This window comes from Phalangium opilio, unplaced genomic scaffold (assembly GCF_054372755.1).
Source record: "Phalangium opilio isolate 3A_F unplaced genomic scaffold, DU_Popi_V2 ptg000013l_1, whole genome shotgun sequence".
In the NCBI taxonomy this organism is placed as follows: Eukaryota; Metazoa; Arthropoda; class Arachnida; order Opiliones; family Phalangiidae; genus Phalangium; species Phalangium opilio.
The window spans coordinates 11,109,622-11,133,266 of NW_028324148.1; the positions used below are offsets into that span (position 1 = coordinate 11,109,622).

At 35.8% G+C, this 23,645-nt stretch overlaps 2 protein-coding genes and 3 non-coding genes across 5 annotated transcripts; 2 read left to right on the plus strand and 3 right to left on the minus strand.

The window, feature by feature from the left end:
- Positions 1-446: 446 nt before the first annotated feature.
- On the minus strand, positions 447-5,283 carry LOC149709058 (carbonic anhydrase 2-like). The gene is made up of 9 exons (XM_089863229.1): positions 4,592-5,283; positions 4,364-4,506; positions 3,620-4,230; positions 3,520-3,549; positions 2,152-2,319; positions 1,665-1,810; positions 1,492-1,584; positions 826-1,065; positions 447-678 (listed from the first exon to the last, which is right to left on the minus strand). The coding sequence occupies exons 3-9, from the start codon at positions 3,675-3,677 to the stop codon at positions 571-573; spliced, it is 843 nt and encodes a 280-aa protein (XP_089719355.1). The 5' UTR covers positions 3,678-4,230; positions 4,364-4,506; positions 4,592-5,283; the 3' UTR covers positions 447-570.
- Positions 5,284-8,965: 3,682 nt separating this feature from the next.
- Positions 8,966-9,079, plus strand: LOC149709059 (U5 spliceosomal RNA). The gene has a single exon (XR_016381398.1). It is a non-coding gene; the product is annotated as a U5 spliceosomal RNA (small nuclear RNA).
- Positions 9,080-10,868: 1,789 nt separating this feature from the next.
- On the minus strand, positions 10,869-22,494 carry LOC149709060 (carbonic anhydrase 2-like). Its single transcript, XM_089863901.1, has 5 exons — positions 22,377-22,494; positions 12,633-12,800; positions 12,151-12,296; positions 11,978-12,070; positions 10,869-11,120 (listed from the first exon to the last, which is right to left on the minus strand). The coding sequence occupies exons 1-5, from the start codon at positions 22,492-22,494 to the stop codon at positions 10,869-10,871; spliced, it is 777 nt and encodes a 258-aa protein (XP_089720027.1).
- LOC149709061 (U5 spliceosomal RNA) lies at positions 15,130-15,246 on the plus strand. The gene has a single exon (XR_016381400.1). It is a non-coding gene; the product is annotated as a U5 spliceosomal RNA (small nuclear RNA).
- On the minus strand, positions 16,165-16,280 carry LOC149709062 (U5 spliceosomal RNA). The gene has a single exon (XR_016381399.1). It is a non-coding gene; the product is annotated as a U5 spliceosomal RNA (small nuclear RNA).
- Positions 22,495-23,645: the final 1,151 nt, after the last annotated feature.

The window sequence follows — 23,645 nt, forward strand, 5'->3', positions numbered from 1 at the left end:
TTTTTGAAACTTTGAATATATTTCCCGAATTATCTGCCAAACTGTTTTTATAGCCAGCACACAAATTATTAGTCGCTATTACCAGGCATAGATTTAATTTTATAAGTAGGAATGGAGAACGGTTAGTATTTACTTCAGTCCTTCTCATATCGTAGTATGAAGTCCCCCCTTCCAACACGTAACGAAAAGTTTAAATTATCTTATTGGCTCACTTAAACTACGTTTTGATGACGTTAATGTTGAGAGGGACGGCGAAAAATACGTAATTACTTTTTACCTCTGTCGCTATGGCCCTCCTTTTCTTTCATACCCCCTCCTTCCCGGGAAAAGGGAACTGGGACTTGGACGCGCGCCCAAATTACTCTGTTCTCCATTCCTAATTCTATAATTAAATCTATCCCTGCAAATTATAAATGACATCACGAAAGAACCTGCTTCCCCATCCGTTTACTTTGTTGAAAATTTTTTATTTAACCAAAAAAAAACAATTCAATAACGATAAGAATGTTCATACAGATCGGAATACTGTCGCAAAATGTGTGCTAAGTATACCGAACTGGTCTTTTTACATTAAGCAGGAACGTGTCTAATTTGTCTACCATTAAGATGTTGAAGGTAACGGTTGTTTCCAGCGCTTAAAACACCTTCCACGTTTTTCAAAACGTTAAACTTCGCAATCTTCAAAAAGAAAGTTCAGGATTATAGTTTATAATGTCTTGGAACAACAGTCCAAATATTTACTAGGAATTTAGAAGGTGAGTGCCTAGTGGCACCGTAAGGGGTTTAGTATATTTCAGGTTCAGTGTATAAAGAACAATGGCTTGCCTGGTTCGCGTTGATAAGAAGAGGTTTATCACTGACAATCCATTGGACCACTTCCTGACAGAATGGCGTCGTAAAGGAACCATTGTAAGTCCAATAACCGTATCCCTTATCAATATGAGGTATTATTGACGATAAGTTGAAGGGTCCCGGTAGAACTACTTGATATCCGGGATTAACAATTCGATTTAAGTTTTTGGTGATGAAAGAGAGACGTTCGCCGTGCACGTTTTTCTCGTCTAACTGGAAGACGAATTTCGTTATTGAAAACACAGCCACAACACGTATTGTCGAAATATTATTTGGGATATTCCCATTTTGGTAACACCTATTGTTTGATGGTTCTCAATTTTCCAGTGTCTAGGCTAGATTAAGTTATGTTGGACTAGGGTAGGCTAGGCTAGGTTATGTTATGTTGGACTAGGCTAGGCTAGGTTATGTTATGTTGGACTAGGCTAGGTTATGTTAGTCGTGGTTTGGTTTACCATCAAACTACCTTAAAAATAAAGAACCAAAATCGAGCAGATGTTAGTCGTTTAGGTGCAATTATGCCTTTCACACTATAGCCCTTTTGAATTCTGACTTTAAGACTATTCTGATTTTCTGATTAATCTAAAAGCTTAAACCGCTCCTTTACATCTGTAAAACGACTTTTGTAAATATTGTTACCTTTCCAAAAACAGCGATAACTACTACACCATCAGGGTGTTTAGTTGCATCTGTAAGATTTGCGTACTTGAGATTCTTATGCACAAAATGAATCTGAAAAATATTTGTTAAATAGGCCAACTATTATTTATTTTATCATTGATAATATTAATTGTTGGGGAGTATAGTTTTACCTCAAATGCGAAACGAAATCGGTTCACAGTATGTTCGGATCCGTTATGATTTTTTCCAAAATGAAAATGAAATTGTTCTAGCTTAAATGAATTTGACATCAAAGGTCCTCCACGTACGATAATGTTGTCCTTCAACTCTACTTTAGCTGAAAACAAATTTTATTTCAGAGCTTGTTCGACTTTTGTCGTTAATAATAGGAATAGTAGCCTTTAATTTCAAACAAGGTTTAAGTGCTTAAATTGAGCCTTATAGATTATTTTTGTTATTTGAAAATCTAAAATATCTTGTAAACGACACTGAGAGCCGTTTGAGTGATGTCGTAAAGATTTCACTTTCTGAGAGGTGAGTGTTAAACTTAATGAACTGCTATTTTGAAAATGGGCTAGATATATTTTGCCTCTAAGGAAGACTTGTTCTAGAGTCATCCTGATAATAAGATATTGGCACTGAATAGGTTTCTTTTGTAAATAGTGTATTTAATTTTACCTGTATCTCCATCATTCTCAAGAATCAGATTAGAAACCTTTTTATAATAATCGCTCAAGTCAAGTTTTGGAGTGAAAACTTTAGTAATTGTGGCTGCAACATCAATGTTAACTGGTGATTGATGGGATCCGCCACAGTCGGGATATATTCGAGCCCAATCGAAAACTTCTGCATAAAAAGCGGTCAAAGTAAAATTTTAGTAAAGACATAAACTCGCATAAACCTCTTCTACTTGCATTCTTTTAGAAGTCATAGGCCCCCATACTGAAATCTGATTTAATGTAAGGGGAAAGGCTTAAAACTTTTATAAACCGCCCGCTTCTCCTTCCTCGCGTTCCATTGGCTAACCTATTCACCCTAGGTTTACTGGTTCACACAATGCAAAGTATGCTTCGCGGATAGGCCGATAACTACGTCAATGTCACTTGGCTTCTAAGTTCCTATCGTTGGTTTGAGACCACAAGCATTGCACTTATTTCATGCACGTATGACTGCGGGACATAGAGGTAGAGATAGCACTTACGAACGTGTTAGATTCAGGTACTATTGGCCTACACTACGTAACGATGTCGCCTTATTTGTTACCACTTATTTCATGTGTCAGCAATATAAGGAACTCAACCGGAAAACCCCTGGTTTAATGCATTTAACCGTTGTTGAACAACCTTGTGATTTAGTGGGCGTAGATATCTTAGTTCCCTTACCTCTAAGTTCTACTCATAACCGTTATATTCTAGAGTATGTAGACTATTATACACGTTATGTGCAATTAATTGCTTTAAAGAAAATTACAGCTGAGACAGTCAGTAAGACTCTCAAAAGTCTTATTCAAATACATTAGGTGTAACGTTTCTGCATCTCCTCCCCTTTATTTCGAGCAGAAAGGCCCAGAAAATGGCAAGTTAAAGATTTAAAGTAGAGAACTCCTGGTATTACTGGTAAAGGCTATGTCACTGCAGACTTAAATTACCCCTGAAGATCTGTATTCTCAATGTCAATTTAAGTCAAACCATAAACCTATAATAATCTTCATAAGTGAGGGTATTTGCTACTAGCAAAAATTCATCTTAAAACGGTACAGGGGTGCCTCTACGTGGGGTATTTTTAATAGTAGAGTGCCTTTTTTGTTGGCGTACTTGGTAGAAAAAGAGAACATAGCCAACTCTGATCTCAAAATTTATATCCGTAACCAACTTTGGCGAGAATGGAAATCACAGTAGGAAATGCTTTTTTTCTATTTTATTTCTAGCGAAATCTTTAAACAAAGATGTCGCAGCAGTCTCTGATAGTGTTGAAGTAGATCCATACATATGGAGAGCATTACAAGGCTATGTATAGTATTACAAGGCTATTTATAGTGTAACAAACCTCGGTATAAAAATTCCGGCGCCTTGTAAGCTGAAACATTCACCGATATTTTAAATAAGTTTTTCAGTACAACATTTGAAATAAATCATGGTTTACCTACCTGTGCAGTTTGTGCTCAATGTTAACAAGAACACTACAATAATTGCACTAATATCCATGAACCCTCTCTTCCAAATCAGACACAATTTTTAAAATATACGCCATCTAATTTAGTGCGTAACTGCATTTTATCTCACGATGATTTTAAACGTATACGAAGTGATTGGTCGTGGGAAACTACTAACACTTTTGCCGCGAAGTTCTAAAATAGGAACTGTTCACTTACTGATCCTGAAGGACTGTGACTATAGTGTAATGCAGACTTTATTTATTTCTGCTAAGTTACAGTCAGAAATACACAGTGTAAAATGAGTACATTAATAGCAAGGGCGAAAGACTATTACTTTTCACTATGTGTGAATTTCTGCCTGTGTTTCAATATCATTTGCACCGTTCACGCAATTTCATCATTTCCGTTAGTTTCTCACTCCTCGACGTTTACCAGGTATGACGCAGGGAAAGTAACAGGTGTTGACTTTTTCTCAATAACTTTACGTCTATCTATTTCTCGATACACTTTTTCGGGTTTTTTCATCGCAACGCCCCTTGGATACCAAATCGTCTAGATTTACTTGTGTATTCAGTCTGCCTACATGAAAAAATTTATAAAAACTGAAAAAGAAAAAACTTATTCGTATTAAACGCTGTTGGACAGTAAATCAGTTGTAGCATTTCGCCCTTCAAATTACGACGGAGAAATAACACAAATGAAAATTAATAGACGTTAGAGTTAAGGAATACTCACCTAGGGTTACAATTTAAGGTGGAAGTCAAAGGTTTTAGCTTCAAAAAGGGTCATTTTTGTGTCAGTAGTTTAAGTGAATGGTTTAGCATAGAGCTTTACGGTTTTTTTGATAAATTACTTTGAAATCTTTTCTACCAGTGGAGCTTCAAAGAAAAAATGTTGCATTATTTAAAAATTAGTTACAAACATTTATTTCAAATAGTATTATTCTATGTAGTTTGTCGATACCTCTCATCAACCCGTGAAGCTATTTCTTCCAAATAAATTGCATTGGATAGCTAATCTAAATATCTATCCACCGAGTTTGTAGAAATGTTTAATCCTAAGTGGTTGTTTTTTAATCTTAAATAAACCTAAAATAGCGATAGTTCGGCTAAAATCCAGAAGATGTCCCTACCCTAAAGGTTTTTTCTCTATTCCCTATCTCCATTCGGTTCTTCGAAACCCTAAGAAAGGGCGTGTCTAATCCTTTGAAACCACTTTTATCATAAAGGAAGGAAGGTGCAATACCTTTCTTTCTTTATGCTCTTATCACCTCGAACATCGCTGACGGATCCCCTTAACTCTGTCCACTATAAATTTGAGCTGACGCAAAAATATGGTGAAACGTGTAAAAATTGCACCACAACGCGTTAGCACTTAGCAGTAACGTCATTCTTGTACTGTGTACTACGATTTCAAGACGAAGATATACTCTTTCGACGAGAAAAAACCGGGGTGGGGGTCAAAAAAGCGAGATAGAAGGCAGAGTCTTATACCCTGCGTTTCTCTCTAGAATTATCAAAATGGTGTATAGACCAATTCGGTATAACCATAACTAAAGGGGAAAGGCACGGAGGTAAATCTTTGCCTTCCATCTCATTTTTGGCGCCTGTGCTGTAGTGTTTTTGTATCAACTCCCTTGTACTGCCGATACTGAGGATTCCCTACCCCTATTTTTTACGTTAAAAAGGTGAAATCACGAAATTTTCCCTGGGGATTTTTATGGAAATTTTTCAGGTATTTGAAGGTTTTAGCAGCGTACAACGCGATAATTTTGAAAGGTTTGTTTCGTGGCTTACGATAATTTAGACGCTGTACTTTTATGGCATAGTGAATAGTTTAGTTTTGTATTTGTTGAGGGTAATGGGTAGTAGTAGAGGTAGAAAGATTTGTCGCAAAAACCGTAAGCTCGCTTTACTTCTAATTTACAACAACAGTCCCAAACGTAAGAATATTTTGACTAGAGATGTTTCCGAAAAAAGGGGTTCAGGAATGCTTTTCTAATTGTAATATGGTAACAGAAGGGAATGTGGAGCTATACGGGACTTACGAGGTTACCGCCCCCTTTTCTGAGAGTTGTTCTGCCAAGGCTACGGAGCGCGTTTGACGACAGGGAATGTCAGCCACTAACTAAAGGCCGCCGACAGATTATGGCAGTGCCCACAGAATATCTCTCGTAAATCCCGTATAGTTTACGAAATAATTTCGGGAACACTAAGGTCAAAGCCTAAAACACCTGTCAAAGCTACAAAAAGATAACGTAGTTCACTCTAAATTTCCATGGTCACTAAAGAAATGGGTTGTGTCAAGCAAATTTCCAAAAAAAGTAGGTGGCTAAGCTTTAAAAGAGCTACCGTGAAGAGTAGATTATTAGAATCGTACTTACAGAAGAATCATAGTGAGACAACCAAAAATTCTATAGGCTCACGATTTTTTAGAAACCATATTTTGATGTAAAAAGGAACAGTTGCGAAGGTCACAAAATACCATTCTGGTTTTTAAAACAAAAACTACATAATGTGGGGAAGCTCTCCGACTTTAGGATACCCCTGGCAGTGCTAAAATGATGAATCTTAACCCCAAATTTGACAGTAATTAGCTCCTCGAGGTTTGATAGCTAAATGAAATTTGAGTGACTAGCTCCTTGTACTTCTAGTTATGAACTTCTAATACTGAGCAAAGAAAACTGGTTTATCTGAAGAGTTTTCTTTCGTCCTTTTATAATCCTCAACACGCCGAGCGACCCCCTGTGTTGAAGTGTCTCGGCTGGTCCGGCGGCTCCCGCCAAGGATGCCAGTTCTGTATTGTTATCCCTTGTCAATCACGGCTAAGGATTGTAAATTTCAGTTGTTTCGCGCGTAGAATTCAAACTAAAATATATTCTGGCAACACCGTCAAGAGACGAGTTTCAACGCCATCTAGTATTTTTTTCCCGAAACACAAAATTATTTACTTCCGCCTTAACTGGATCCCAGGATGGGTCCTACGATTAATCAGGGACGGATATGATTTTTACTTGGGAAGTATCGGCAGAGTGTGTTGGGGTCAAGTCACCTCCAGTGGACACGGGATTTGATTAAGGGATTTTTATTGTAATTGAAAATTAATTTGAATTAAAAGGATTTTATTATTTCAATTCAAAATAAATTTGGATTAAACGGATTCATTTTAGTTCAATTTGAAATTAATTTGGATTAATTGAAATCATTTTAGTTCAATTTGAAATTAATTTGGATTAATTGAAATCATTTTAGTTCAATTTGAAATTAATTGGGATTAATAGGATTCATTTTACTTCAATTTGAAATTAATTGGAATTAATGGGATTCATTTTTGTTCAATTTGAAATTAATTTGGATTAATGGGATTCATTTTTGTTCAATTTGAAATTAATATGGATTAATGGGATTCATTTTAGTTCAATTTGAAATTAATTTGGATTAATGGGATCCATTTCAGTTCAATTTGAAATTAATTTGGATTAATGAGTTTCATTTTAGTTCAATTTGAAATTAATTTGGTTTAAGGGAATTGAAGTAGCTTTGTTATGCTTCAAAAACAACGAAAATCGTACTTTAAATATTCAGATATTCCGTGAAGAGTTACAAATGTCAGCTTGAAAATTTCTGGCAACCCTGTTACGACACTCTTCTTAAAACCCATTTTTTTAAGCCGAGAGAAAAGCATATTGAAATTAAAGGCAAAAGTCACATTTACCTAGGCCTCGCTTTTGACTCCACCTTGGAGTCTGGCCTCCTTGTGTAAAGCCTGGTTCACACCTGGCGAATTGAGGAGCGAACGGAGGAGCGAATAGCCCGTCATGAACAGTTCGCTACTCCGTTCGCGTAGTCTGACATAGTTTTGGCCATTCGCTCACCCCGTTCGCCCGGAATAGTTTCCAAACTATTTTTACGAGCGAATAGGTCAGCTTTGCCCGTATAAAATGTGGGTGGGTAGGAGGCCTTTTTATTCGCTGCTCAGCTCTTATCTATTATCGCCCAAAAATCTATTTTCTAGCGACCAGAGAAGATTTTTTTCTTTCTTTCATCATAATATACTTGGCCTTATCTTTAAGCAGAATGCTTTCTCTCAAAATTCTGTCATTCTTCTGAATATAAGGAGCCACCATTTGCAATAAACTCTCAAATGTTGTCGGAGTCATTCTCAACCACTTCTTATAATTGGCTCTATCATTCATTCTTAATTTCCGCAATAGGTTATAGATACTGAATTGGTTACGACGTTTAATCAAATTCGATACAGTCCTTTTGATTTTTTTCTTGGCTGTTGGATTAAGTTCATCCTCTAGCTACAAAAATCCTACCCAATGTATTGCAAGCACCTTCTTTCTATCATTCTATCATCCATTGGAAATGATGAAAAAAGACAAACCAGCCAAACTTTCTAATTTTCCCGCCAATATAGCACCCCTACAGCTATAATTTTTGGAGAGTTCGCCCCTCAATTTGCCTAGTGTGACAGCTCTTCGCTCCTTCATTCGCTTGGACCTATTCGCTTACTTATTCGCGCCTTCAGTTCGCTCCTCCGTTCGCTCCTCAATTCGCCAGGTGTGAACCAGGCTTAACGCCCTGGCCTCATTGTCATTAACTCTAAACCATGTACGTTTCATCAATGACAAGCGTGAAAAACAAACTACCTGTGCTGTGTTGGATGGGGAATATAAATAGAAAATAGGTGCCTAATCGTTAATCACAATTTAACATGTTTGCATGTATTCGGGCTTTTTGTTGCCAAGTTAAGTTGACGTTTTTTTAATCAACGGACGTCTGCTTCAAGAGATACCATATCCTGCTTATTTTTAAAGTTACATTGGCCCACGCCGATATATTCACGATTTATCTTGACACTGTTTGAAAAAAAGAGGGTTTATATATAATTATTTGATTTTGAACAACTTTCGATATATCTTTAATGACGTTAGGTTACCATGGCAAACAATAATTAGGTTAAATTTATACCCTTAGAAATTACCACAATTCATTAAAGGATTTCGTGAAGTATGAGATCTATAACAGATAATTTTTTTACGCCAAAAAGCTTAAACTTCGGAAATGAAACATTTTTCAAAGTGCTAAAATTTGAAATAACTATATTTTAACCATACCAAATCAAGGTATTATTCGACAGTATGATAGGTAAACTATATTTAGACCCTATAGAAATATCTGTTAAGTATTATCTAATTATAAAACTTAAATAATTAGGATATCGCGGTCGTATATGGCTCAGTTTGGCGTTCCCTTTTTTCTTTAAAACCCATCCGTTCCAACAACTTGGTTATCCCTGTTATCTTCGTATTTATACGGAATAACGGGGTCAATGCTCGCTTCTTCTCATCACGCATTAAAATTTCGCTTTTTACTAAATTTTACCGTGCGAAGGAGCTTTGAGATCTAATTCAATTAAATTTTTGAATTACCCTTGCCATGGTGGCAAGGGTTACTAATTAACCTAAAATTAAACACACATAATAATTACTATAGGTTGTTGAAAGGCGTACAATAGGCGATTTTAAAAATGACGTTTCACAGGTGCGCGCGCAGAAATTAGGGAGGGAAAAATGCCTTCCATCTCTGCTTTTTCCCCCGGCTACATATTTTGTATAGGAGACTTTTTGAAAAGGCTTATTCTGGAAATAGCCCCATATACTAGGTGAACAATAGCATCAAGTTTATGTCAGCGTTCAACAACGCATTTATGGTGCCTTGTTCAACTTTTTTTTTTTTTTTTTTTTTTATTAGGTTTCAATGTAAATTGGGTCCCTTAAGGGTCCGCGACAAGGATGCGATTAGTCAGGTTTCAGTATGTGACTAATCAGGGAAGGAAATGAGGTTTACTTGGGAGGTGACGGAAGGGGTGTGGGGGTCAAGTCACCTCCGGCGGACACGGGGCAGTCGGCACCTATAGGGGAGGATCGCCGACATGTGTCGTATTCCCTCAAACTTTGCCGCCCAGTAGCTTGGCTTACAGGAGTGCGCCACACTCCCGGCGCCTTGTTCAACTTGTGTCGTCTCGATCAAAATGGCGTCTGCTACAGCATATTCAAACAGCTCTAGAAGTACCAAGGCTTAACCAATTTCACTAAAATTTAATTTATTTCAGAAAGTATTGGGCTAAATCTCTTTCGAACGCAAATTAGATGATATGGGCAATTTTGAAAATATAATCGAATTATCCGCCAAACACTTTTTATAGCTCTCGCACTTATTAGTCGGTATAACAAATGACGTCACAAAACTGATGCGAAACAACATGCTCCCAAAGCCGTTTACTTCGTTGACGATTTTTTATTTAACCAAAAAAAGAACTCGGTAACAATAAGAATGTACAGACTGGATTAGTGTCGCAAAATGTGTGTTAAGTAGATAGCGGAAAAGCCACCATCAAAAGACGGAAGTGGTCTATTTACACTAAGCCGGAACATGTTTAATTCTCCTACCATTAAGTCTTTGAAGGTAACGGTTGTTCCCAGCGGTTAAAACACCTTCCTCATTTTTCAAAACGTTAAACTTCGCAATCTTTAAAAAGAAAGTTCAGAATTATCGATTACAATATCTAGAAAATATGTGTGGAAATGGATTATGGTAAAAAATGGTGAACTAAAATTTTAATGTAAAAACTGTGCGCAAATGGGCTATAAAAAGTGTGCGGAATTGGGCTATGATTCTCGAAAATAGTGCAGTAATGGGCATCCTCGACTCCATGCTGGCAAAAAAAATTACTAAAAAATAAAATAAAATAAAAAACAGACAATATAAACCCCTTCTGTTTGTATTTTTAATTAAGAAAAGGCCCAATCCAAGCAAAATGCCTCCCGAACCAAGCACGATTTCTGCTTTGAATTTTAACAATTAGTGTCTCTATAGATCGAGCATTGTCAATCGGCGAAAAATAACATGAAAGCCCTATTGCTTCAGAAATGGAATCATGTTTCTGCTTATTGGCGATAAGCGGCGCTTTTACCGTATCCAGCTCAGTACAGCTGGCCAATAAGCCGAAACATGATGTGTACCCCATTCCTTTTCCCAAACGATAGTCATTTTAAACCTGTTGATGCTAATCTTTGAATACTCTCTTAACGATGTGTAGAACTTCACCCGCAATAGATGGACGATATGAATGTGCAATAGATTGCGTATACTTTCGAAGCTACACAGATGTGATCTTAAAATTTAACAGTGGTTATGAAAGCATCATGTTAACATTTCTCAGAATGTTAAGATCAATGACTCGCCTGGTTCGCGTTGATAAGAAGAGGTTTATCACTGACAATCCACAGGACAACTTCCTGACAGAATGGCGTCGTTAATGACCCTTCGTAAGTCCAATAACCGTAGCCCTTGTCAATATACGGTATGAGTGACGATAAGTCGAAGGGTCCCGGAAGAACTATTTCATTTCCGGGATTAACAATTCGATTTAAGTTATCGGTAATGAAAGAGAGACGTTCGCCATGTATGTTTCTCTCGTCCAACTGGAAGATGAATTTCGTTATGGCATAGACAACCACAACACGTATTATCGAAATATTATTTGGGATTTTATTCCCATTTTGGTAACGCCTTAACTTTAAGTGTCCCCCATTTCCCAATGTCATATGACTCAATTCCAATACATAAAAATAGACAAGAAAAATAAAGCCCACAGGATTTGTTACCAAAAAACGTATGAATTGTGTTATGGATTAATTAAGGCTAGACTTTGTAAGTTTAGGTAATGTTTGTCTTGGCCAGGTACTGTTAGGTTAGGTAATGTTCGTCTAGGAGAAGTACTAATAGGTTAGATAATGTTCGTCCAGACCGAGTACTGTTAGGTTAGATAATGTTCGTCTAGGCCAGGTACTGTTAGGTTAGATAATGTTAGTCTAGGCTAGGTATTGTTAGGTTAGATAATGTTAGTCTAGGCTAGGTATTGTAAGATTAGATAATGTTAGTTTAGGCTAGGTATTGTTTGGTTAGATAATGTTAGTCTAGGCTAGGTATTGTTTGGTTAGATAATGTTAGTCTAGGCTAGGCTCGGTAATTTTAGGCCAGGCTAGGCTGGGATGGGATAAGTTAGTTATGGTTTGGTTTACCATTTCTTATAATCTAAGAGAAAAAACCAAAATCGAGCATATGTTAGCGTTAAGGTGAAATAGTAAGTGGTCGAAATTGAATCGGCGAAATAAAAGTCTGGTGAAATGGGCTTTTTTGAATCGGAAATTTACGTAGTGAATTTGTGTGATATGTGAGGAAATCTTTAGGCCTAGTGGCGTTTTCCCAATGAATTTTTACAATTCTACCCTAATGTCACTGGTTTGAACTGTAAAACGGGTTTCTTGAATATGATTACCTTTCCAAAAACAGCGATAACCATTACACCATCAGGGTATTTAGTAGCATCTGTAATAGTTGCATACTTGAGATTCTTATGTACAAAATGAATCTGAAAAGTATTTGGTAAATAGGCAAACTATTATTCATTTTATCATTGATAATATTAATTGTTTGGCAGTATAGTTTTACCTCAAAAGCGAAACGAAATCGGTTGACAGTATGTTCGGATCCGTTGTTGTTTTTCCCAAAATGAAAGTGAAATTGTTCTAGTTTAAACGAATTTGACATCAAAGGTCCTCCACGTACGATAATGATGTCCTTTAACTCTACTTTAGCTGAAAATGAAACTTAATTATTTCAGACCTTGTTCGACTTTTGTCCTTATTAATATAGGAATAGTAGCGTTTAATTTCGAGCACTGAAACTGAGTCTTACAAACAATTTTTCTTATTTAAAAATCTAAAACACCTTGTAAACGACATAGAAAACCGTTTGACTGGGTGATAAAGGTTTCGGATTCTGATGGAAAGGATATGTAGCAAATTCATGCGCGTAAATTCAGCTTTTACGGAAATGGGGTAGATAGATTTTGCCTCTATAAGAAAGACTCCCTCTAGAGTCATTGCGATAACACTACAAGCCACTTTGCAAAGAGTGTATTTAAATTATACCTGTATCTCCATCATTCTCAAGAATCAGATTTGAAACCTTTTTATAATAATCACTCAAGTCAAGTTTTGGAGTAAAAACTGCAGTAACTGTGGCTGCAGCATCAATGTTAACTGGCGATTGTTGGGATCCACCACAGTCGGGATATATTCGAGGCCATTCCAAAACTTCTGCAAAAAAAGTAATCAAAACAGAATATATTATTTAAAATATATATAGAAAACATAAACCTATATTAATCTCCATAAGTATGGATTCACTTGCGCGAATTAATTATAAAACGATAGAGTGGTGCTTCTTCGTGGGGTATTTTTACTCATTTTTTAGTAGAGGAAGAAAGAAAGTCACAGTAGGCCTGACTCTATTCTATTCAAATTCTAGAGAAATCTTTAAACAAAGATGGTGGAGTATAGTATCTGATAGACAAGTCTCGAATTGACATGGCTGATACTAGTACTTATGGAGAGTATTACAAGGCTATGGACAGTGTGTAACAAACCTCGGTATAAGAATTCCGGCGCCTTGTAAGCTGAAAATATTCACCATTAATTTAAATAGAGAGTTTTTCCGTACAAAACTTGACGAAAATAATGGTTGACATACCTCTGCAGTTTGTGTTCAATGTTAACATGGATATTACAATAATTACAAGTATATCCATGAACCCTCTCTTCCGAATCAGACACAATTTTTAAAATATACGCCATAAAATTTTGTGTTTAACTACATTTTATTTTACGATGGATTTCAAAAAAATGAAAATAAATGTTTGAAATGATTGGTCTTAGGAAACGGCTAACACTTTTACTCTTCAGCTTTGAAATAATGGAAATTTTATTTATTCTGTTAAATGAAACCTTGTATCAGGAATGCACAGTAGAAAATATATGAATTTCTGCCAGTGTTTCAATTTTATATACATCGGTCACGCAATTTGATCATTTCCGTTAGTTTCGTTCTAAATGGAAGTTATGACGCGGAAAAAGTAAAAATTCTTGACTTTATTCAATAGGTCTAACCGTACGTCACAAAATTAAATTATCTATTGCTCGATACACTTATTAGGTTTTTTCATCGCAAAACCCCTTGAATACCAAATCGTTTCGTTTTACTTGTGTATTCAGTCTGTTTGCATGGGAAAATGAAACTAAAAAAAACCGTATTCGTATTAAACGCTGTTCGACAGTGAGGTCCGTCCACACTATGGCTTTTTTTCGCGTAGCAAGCTACGTAACGCTCGCTCGCCCGGTACGTCGCTTCGCTCGGATCGTTTACACTACAGAAATTCGCGCCAAAGCTAAGCTCGCAAGGCCTTGCAAACCTCGCGAAAATCTTTGGCATGTCAAAGATTTTCGCAAAGATCGCAGCCTCGCAGCCAATCAGAGGTCTCCTGGTTGGCGCAGGCGTAATGTATTCGAAATTTTTTCCCGAAAACAAATATGTCTCCGGTTAATAGGCCTAGTGTTTCTAGTAAACGAGTATGGACGGTGGAGTTGAGGATAGCCGACTTACCGTAGAGTATTTTTTTAAGGGTTTCTATGCAATTTGGTCCCACTGTGGGTCCTCGGTAAGGATCAGGTTTCAGTATGTGATTAATCAGGGAAGGAAATGATTTTTTCTTGTGTAGTGACAGAAGAAATGGTTGGGGTCAAGTCACCTCCGTTGGACACTGGACAGTCGGTACGTACGTATAGGGAATTTGTCTTATTCCCTCAAACATTGTTATATACATTCAATTTAGTTTCGTTAAACATTCGGTCATTTTGTGCTGCCCCCTCGGTCCCCCTATTAATCCGACCCTGCCCCAACTTTACATAAAATTGGATTTAAACCACAGAACGTAGTTTTTATTCCACAGTATGATAGGGTAACTATGTGCAAACCCAGTAGAAATGTCTGTTAAGTTTTATCTAATTGTTAAACTTTAATAATTAGAATATCGCGATCATATGTGGCTCAGTTTGGCGTTCCCTTTTTTCTTCAAAACCCATTCGTTCCAACAATTGCGTTATCCTTGTTATCTTCGTATTTATACGGGATAACGGGGTCAAAGCTCGCTTCTTCTCATCATCCCGGTCGTAGGACCTTTACGTTACGTTTATCGGATCATCGTCTCCGAATTGCGCTTCCAGATCTGGGACGCGAGGAATTCCAAAGTTTTTGCCAAACAACCAGTGTCCACACTTATGATCCACGAGCCAGAATACTCATGCGAGCGCGAGCCGACCTGAACACCTTGCAACGCCTCGATTTCATAGATAAGTGGTGCCGCGGAGAGCTACCCATAGTAAATATTTTAAATCAGGATAATTTAACACTAATATTTTAATTGTTTTAGTATTTGAAATCAAAGTAATCTAGCATTACTATTTTTGTCTTAACATTTTTGGAAATTAGTGTTACTGTTTAAGGTACTTTATGTTTTGGAATGATCTTGGTTTTCTGCTAAAAGCTTTTTACAGCTTAAATTTTCTTTAAGCTGTACCTAATTTAATAAACAATAAAAGCTTCTTCTCATCACGTATTAAAATTTCGCTTTTTACTAAATTTTACCGTGCGATGGAGCGTTTAGAGCTACTCAATTCAATTTTTGAATTGCCCTTGCCCTGGTGGTGAGGGTTTCTAATTAACCAAAAATAAAGCACACGTAATCCGTAAATTAGCTTGAACTCTAAATGGCCCTATTTTACTTTGCGAATGATGTCACTTTTCTTAAATAAGAGGCACTCATAGATGGAGTAAAAATCTGCATATCAATAACGTCACCTCTGTACCCGTGGTCGCTAAAACAAATTGTAAATAGAATTAAGTATAATGGGAACAAGTTCAACAAGACATAATAACGAACTGGAGTAGTGTATATTAGGGATGTCAAAAACCGGCCGGTTTAACCGAAAACCGGTTTTTTCAACTCCGGAGCACCGGTTTTTAATTCTTCGGTTTTTTAAAATTAAAACCGAATCAGTTTTTTTTTAAATCACAAAAAGAAAAGTTTTCGTTTTTGGTCACTTGTTACTTAGCTTCGGTTGGCTGCTGGCAATGTACCACCATGGAGCAGTATTAAAGGAGACATAATAATAAAACACAAATGATGTAGTTTTAAAGGAATTTTCGTTCTCACTCCAAGAGAATTACTTCATCTATCGAGCAATTTTCCATTGGCATTTTGTAGAAGTAGAATGCCAATGGAAAACGGCATTTGTTGGAGCCTATCGGTATTAACTAATCGGTACTAATATTTAGTCTTTGAGTTCACCTTGGAGTATAGCATTTTTCAACATTTATCATAAACGACCGGATAAAAACCTGTTCTTGGTCCAGTTTTTTGCATCGGTTAAACCGGCCATTTAAATTAATCGGTTAACCGAAAACCAGTTTTTTTCTTCGAACTTCGAAATGTTAACGTCCTAATTATTTAAGAAAAGTAATACCGTGCGCAGTATAACATGGGGCCGTTTCCAGACTTCTACGTCTTTTATCAAGCTAACGTAAATATGGTATATGTGTATTTAGTTTTTGATTAATTAGTAGCCCTCACCACCAGGGCAAGGGCAATTCAAAAATTGAATTGAGTCGCTCTCAACGCTCCTTCGCACGGTATAATTTAGTAAAAAGCGAAATTTTAATGCGTGATGAGAAGAAGCGAGCATTGACCCCGTTATTCCGTATAAATACGAAGATAACAGGGATAACCAAATTGTTGGAACGGATGGGTTTTAAAGAAAAAAGGGAACGCCAAACTGAGCCATATACGACCGCGATATCCTAATTATTAAGGTTTTATAATTAGATAATACTTAACAGATATTTCTATACGGTCTATACATAGTTTACCTATCATACTGTCGAATAATACCTTGATTTGGTATGGTTATAATATAGTTATTTAAAATTTTAGCACTTAAAAGTTTCATTTCCGAACGTGATGAAACTGACAAGGCTTAGCGTTACAGACAAGTGACTTTGTACTTTTACCTTAATTTTGTATGAGAAGAACGATCATTTGACAGTAAGTGGGTTAGCTTTACTAACAGGTTACCACGTATTTTTGACTTTGTATTTCAGAACGTATTTAATTTTACAGTAAAATGAATAGTATTGTAGGGTCAACAGTGCTTTTGGGTTAGGTTGACTTTTATACGGGTTTGGGTTATTGTTTTTACGGAATTTAACGTTTGTATACATAGTTTTCAGACTAGGAGGATTCATATCATTTCGATTAAAAATATTTATTTTGGTTCAATTAACAATTATTTTCGATTAGAGGGTTTTATTTAATTCAATTTAAAATTAATATTGGATAAACGGATTTATTTTATTTAAATTTAAAATTAATTTCATTCAAGGCAATTATTTGTAGTACCTCAAGCTAAATTATATCCTCCATCAACGATGAGTGCAGTTCCTGTTATAAACGAGGCTGCATCTGAGGCTAAGAAAGCGATTGATTTTGCTACTTCAATCGGCTCCGGAATGGTATTTCCCAAAACAAAGTTTTTATACGAATCATGAATTGCACTGGATTTGAAAGCGTCAAATCCAGTAATATTCTTGATAAAATTCGTATTGATGATTCCAGGTTGAACAGAGTAGGCGATTTTATTGCTTAAGGTTGTAGAGGTCACGCTACTCGAAACATTGAAAATATCACCACGGCTTATTTTCAAATGAGGTATTGCTAGCTTGGTTTGGGATATTAACGCTTTCAGGTTAACGTTCATTATTTTATCTAGTTCTTCATCGTCAAAGGCTTCTATCCCCTCAGACATAGAACCTAATCCTGCACAGTTGATTAGCGTGTTAATTTTTCCAAATCTTTTGATTGTCTCCTGGATTAAGTGATCTCTCGCGTCACCAGATACGGTTAAGACTTATCCAGCTTGAACACACATTTCTTTCGTATCCAATAAACCGTTCACTTTTTTGTCAAAAATGCTTCACGAGGTACCCAATATGGCAAATTGAACCGCTGTTGCTCTTCCAATACCTGATCCAGCTCCAGTAATAACTGCTACTTTATCCTCCAAGTCGAACATTTTAAAATACGAAGTAATTGTGTTAGAAAGGTTTTTATCACAACTTTGAATATATCTTAATATGGATGATTTATTAATCAATAAATAATATATCTTTAGTACTTGATAAGCGTTTATCATAACGCTTTAAAGAAAAGTGCAAGGATTTTACAACGTATCGTTATTATAAAGGTTAGAAGGCAATGAGTAAAACACTTTTCACATAAAAGTGTACCTCTACTGTTTTCTATGAAATCAACGACACCATTAGCTTTCAAATGCTTTATTTTCAGCAGAACACAATTACATGCTTCGATGGATACAATTCACAATCAAAAAGTTTGATCATCGTCCATCAGGATCATGCAACCATGTCTGAAACTTGATCGTCATTTATTTTCCTGTTAATTGTGAAGAAAATATGTTAGTTCAATCTTTATAGTTTGAAATCGGAACAGATTATTGGAAAACATTTCTTATACCATAAGTTCTTAAGATATGTTCCATAAGTTTGTCACTGGTTACTGAGAGCTTATCATGAAATGACGTAGGTGGAACGTCATAGATTCTCGTAAAGCGACGCCTGGTGAGGTGCTGTCAAAGGCTTAGTACAGACTAAATAGGAGGATGGACTACAAAACCGAGTGTACTGAATTCTCCCGTCGTTCTCGAACTAGCTCTCAGTATTCAGTAAGTCTATAGCATTACGAAATTTAGGAAGTGTCATACTTATGGAACATATCTTAAAATCTTATGCTTATACGTAATTACATGTAGGCCTACTTAGAATTCTACCTAAGAGATCCATATTTATATAAAGTATTACAGAAAAATTATATAACTGTAATATCATTAATCTCGTTTCACAAATGTCAGCCTAAGACACTTAAAGAGACACAAAAGTTAAAGGGTATGAGAAGCTTCGTTTGAAAAACCTCTGATTTATATAGCAAAAGATAGAATTATTTACTGTGAATTCAAAAATATCAAGCTTTTAATTCTCCGATTTCTAGTTATTTGGCAATATGCATTTGAAAATGCTTCATATGAAATTATTTAAAATCCACTTTTTAAAAAAGGCTAGTAATTATTCAACGTTTTCTTGTTTATGACGTCACACACGCGAGATGGTGCCACTCTCTCCGCCATCAAAGCATGGACAGAACTCGAGACGCATATAGTTCGCGCTCGCGCTCGCGCGTATAGGTTTCCCGCGTTTTTTTCCTCAACGTCATAGTGATGTCATAAACCAACCGAACAAGCTGACAGGACAAAATGATTTTTATATCGAAACTGAGTTTTCGTGATTTTTCAATGGATTTTCAAAATAGAAACTTTGGTTCAATTATATTATAAACTTGATATTTTGAAAGTAGAGACTTGAAAGTGTAATATAATACCACTTTCGTGCTAAAATATGATATGAAATTGTAAATTCCCATACCCTTTAACTCTAGTTGTAGAACTAAGGATTACCTTGCGCTGCGTATCCGAAAGAACCGCCAAAACTATAGCCAATAAACGAAGCTAGGGCAACCACCATGAAAGCTGAACGAAGAAACTTAGCCATGATAGCCATCTTTAATTCTTGAAGTTTATTAATAAAGTTAGAAGCTGTAATAGCGTCGCTTTAAAATGGACAAAAATTCCGTTTAACGATTATAGTACTTTTACACGTTCGTGTGCTAATTTCACAAGTTGGTTGATTAGTGTTTGCAACGTTTTATATGACTTTTATATCTTTGATAATATTTGAAAATAATAATGAAATTTAAAACCCCCACGTTAACTTCATTCTTCTAGCCAGTTTCAAAGATCAACTATTAACCATGGAATAATGCTGATAACAGTAACTCAGAATAATTTATTTTCTTGAATATTATTTCAATTTATAACGTATTGTTACGCTCTAAAATTTATTGGATGAAAATGGCGAGATACAAAAGTAAATATGTTTTCAAGACAAAGTTCTTCAGTTTCATATCTTTCATTTAAATTATAACCTTATGGCACTCTCCATAAGTATGGGTCGCAAGAATATTTGTTTAAAGCACATATTTTTTATAAAAGCGTGGAAAGCGTCTCCTGGTGGTGGATTTACCTGAAAAGCAAACCATCGTATTTTATGCTATCTCTCTAGTCTCTACCCTTAACCAACTCAACTAAGAAAGAAAATCACATTAGATCATGCTTCTATTCCGTTCTTGTGTGGAAGATAAACTTTAGATCGAAGAAAGTGTCTCTTGATTTTTTGTCTCGCATGGACAATGAAGATACTATAAGCCTTTATGGCACACCAATACTTACGAGTCATAGGGTAATGTTTTTATGTAAATTCGGTTCAATATATGACAAGATTTAACTTTTGTTTTAAACTCTAAAATATATTTTGAATTAATGGGGTATGTCTAAGAATGCTAGAATGCGTTTTGTTTAATGATTAAGATGAAAATTAGTCCATTTTTCATGACAGAAATAATTAATGCTAATTAAACGTGCTGAACGGAGAGAGTCAGAATTAAATTACGTATGTTGTAATTTCTAATCCATCGTCAAAGACCCGGACCCCTTCCACCGGACAATGGGGGGGGGGTATGAAATAAAAGGCGGGTCATAGTGACAGAGGTAAATAGGAATTACGTATTTTTTGCCGTCCCGGTCAACATTAACGTCATCGAAACGTAGTTTAATTGAGCCAATCAGAAAATTTAAACTTTTCGTTACGTGTTGGAGGGAGGGGCTAAATACTGGTACTGAACTAAAGTAAATACTAACCGTTCTCCATTCCTCCTTCTAAAATTAAATCTACCCCGGTTCAAATTAACTGCAATGTAAAATGAATCTTAAATGAGCTAGCCCTTCTTATTTGGGGTATTTTAGTTAGGAACCAGCGCAATTCTGATATTTTAGGACGAGGGTGAGATTAAAGAAATGGTTATGAATTTATCAAAAATAGATACTTTATTATTAAAAAAAAATTCAGCAGCATCACTTTGAATCTTCAGACAAGATGCGTGGGCTGTGTTATAGAGTCCTCTCAGTATTAGATTTTCTGGGCCTTCTCTTATGCTTTCCCTCAAAAAAAAAGCTAAAGTTAAAGGTTTTGAACCTAACTTGATGGAGTTGAATATGAAAGTCTACGTAAAATCATTCTATAATTATTTCTAAATCGAATCAAGTGTACTATACTTATAATTTCGCGAGTTCCAAAATCCAAACCAAGGCTTAGTGAAAAGTTAAAAGATAGTAAGAGATAGATGGTGGAAATATTGAGTCTCGCTTACGTTTCCACCCTCCCCCTCCCATGAGGAGGGATTGTCGACTATCTCGCGAGCACTGGATTTTTTTAGGCCTTCTTATAGTTAATTCCCTCTTGCTACAATTATACAAATCGGAATTCGGTCCAACTGTGTTCTATCCAATGGAAGTATACCCTTTTTTGAAGTCGGGGGTAAAATAGAGGATGGTGTTTGACCACATTGTTGTCTAAAAATGGAACATCTAGTATGTAGAAAACAAAGACAATAGATATTGCTTGAAACAAAAGAACTTTAGTGGACTGGTATACTTGAAGTCGTATCTAACGTCTTTAGATCCAAATAACACATGTTACGTCTTAGCTAGCGAAAATAATGAGGCATTCTTATGAGAAATAGTAGTTTTAAGCTAGAATTCATAAACGTCGGACGCAACGCAATTTAGTGCAGGCGAAGGCAGGGCGTCGAGCGCAAAAAGCATAACCTTCGCCTGTACTAAATTAAGTTGCGTCCGACTTTTATGATTTCCATTTTCCACCTCTAGACTCGTATTAACCCCTTTCGCAATAAAGTAAAGGCTAGATGAGTTTTGACAACTACATAAACATGAAGAAATTTTAAACTTAACGTTTGAATTGATGGACAAAAGGACAATCATAGATTTTTTTAATGCATTTTATTTGAAAACTAAACGGTGCGAATTAATTACAGAAATCTGTTGTGATTTAAGTGCATGACATTAGTTCGAGCGCAGTGGTTCAATCGTAAGCTTTGTGTATTTCGATGGTGCGAAGCATTTTACTTTCCTATAAAAGAATAAAATCATTAAGACTTCTAGATACGGCATTTCTATTCAATCTAAATTTAAAACCACTGCTGGGTATGAGTTTTGAAACAGAATAAAATTGAAACATCCCATTATAGCCGATCCCAGTGTTAAAGCGATGTACAATTCATTATGTAGGGGCCGTGTCAAGAACTATATTTTGAAGTAGTAGTGTTACTATTTCCTGAAGAAGTGATTGGGCAATGCCACGTGACTGTAAGTCTCTAACGACTAGGAGGATAGATTTGACGGAAATTCCAATTACACTTCTAATGCTGTTTTTCAAGGAATAGGCCACTCCCTTACATATCGGATTGTACATCTTTTAAATAACAATTATTTGCCGTAATCAAAACTTTCCATAATTATATACGAATCCCTGCAATCTCAAAACTCCTGTAAAAGATCTTGCAAATATAGTTTTAAACTTACCAACTGTTGGATGATTCGCAACAAATTCCAATGGAGAACATAAAAGTAAAAAATGCATATTATTAAAATTAATAAAATATTTTGTCCAAAATGAAGAGAAGATATTTACGTTCTGGTTTGTTATTCCATGCATCGGAAAGATGGTGATGAAGAATTATCAAAATTAATATAATAAATGTTAAAAATACTTTTTGGAACCGTTTATGTATAACGTACGGGCGTTTTTCGAAAATCCTCCATTCCAAGCGCTTGCTTCCTGCGCCAAAGACAGTACAGCCCACAAGACTCCAACAACCATCAGAGATGATCGAATAGCAACTTGACCGAAACTCATGTTTGAAGTTATTGCAAGAAATTTCTGAAAGGAATGGATCTGGCATAACTTTATTTTTGCAATGCTGGGAGGACTTTGTTGCCGTAGGTACCACATTATAGGTATGGGGATTTCAACTGCACTCTTTTCTCCTCCTTTTAAAATATTTACAACCTACCATCCCTAACTTATTGCTCCCTCTGGCGAAATTTATTTAGTTTTTTTTCTATTAGGCTTGTTAAGTGCGAGATTAACAAAAGCTGAGGTGCTGCCATGAGCTATCAAAGGGTATTTACTAGTGGTTGATATTTTGTTTTTTTTTTATAATTTGAGTATTCTTTTTTAAAATATACTAAAAGAGGATGATTAAAAGTGGAAAAAGCTCTAAAATAAATTTTATAAGGTTACAAAATATAAATGCAAGAATGCTTAGTAATAGGGAACTTAGAAATGTTTAAAATTGAGATCCATGAAGAGATTCCTTACAGGTACTTAACATTTACCTAGTAAGAAACAAAAAGCAATACTTACACTTGACGAGTTGAAATAACTGTAGAGAGCGATTGACTGACGATTCTCCTAACCGAATTCGGTATTTATACACTCTTTAGAAATTTCAAGATACGTAATTTAATTCCGACTCTCTCCGTTCAGCACGTTTAATTAGCATTAATTATTTCTGTCATGAAAAATGGACTAATTTTCATCTTAATCAATAGGCAATGCATTCTAGCATTCTTAGACATATCCCATTAATTCAAAAAAATATCTTAGAATGTAAAACAAAAGAACGTTAAATCTTTTCATATATGTATTGGACCGAATTTACATAAAAACATTACCCTATGACTCGTAAGTATTGGTGTGCCATAAACGCGAGACAAAAAGTCAAGAGGTGCTTTCTCCGTTCTAAGTTTTTCTTCCAAACAAGAACGGAATAGAAACATGACCTAATGTGATTTTCTACCTTAGTTGAGTTGGTTTAGGGTAGAGACTAGAGAGATAGCATAAAATACGATGGTTTGCTTTTCAGGTAAATCCACCACCAGAAGACGCTTTCCACGCTTTTATAAATAGTGAGTGCTTTAAACAAATATTATTTCGACCCATACTTATGGAGAGTATCATAAGGTTATAATTTAAATGAAGGATATGAAACTGAAGAACTTCAG

What these genes read in the sequence shown, in the direction of transcription:
- LOC149709058 (XM_089863229.1), bottom strand. Translation starts at nt 3,677, where the DNA reads ATGGATATTAGTGCAATTATTGTAGTGTTCTTGTTAACATTGAGCACA. An exon ending in ATTGAGCACAAACTGCACAG is followed by an intron (nt 3,550 to 3,619) that starts GTAGGTAAACCA and finishes TGAATGTTTCAG; the next exon opens with CTTACAAGGCGCCGGAATTT. An exon ending in TGAGAATGATGGAGATACAG is followed by an intron (nt 1,811 to 2,151) that starts GTAAAATTAAAT and finishes ATTTGTTTTCAG; the next exon opens with CTAAAGTAGAGTTGAAGGAC.
- LOC149709060 (XM_089863901.1), bottom strand. Translation starts at nt 22,494, where the DNA reads ATGAGTTTCGGTCAAGTTGCTATTCGATCATCTCTGATGGTTGTTGGA. An exon ending in GATTTCGTTTCGCTTTTGAG is followed by an intron (nt 12,071 to 12,150) that starts GTAAAACTATAC and finishes AATACTTTTCAG; the next exon opens with ATTCATTTTGTACATAAGAA. An exon ending in TTATCGCTGTTTTTGGAAAG is followed by an intron (nt 11,121 to 11,977) that starts GTAATCATATTC and finishes TTCATCTTCCAG; the next exon opens with TTGGACGAGAGAAACATACA.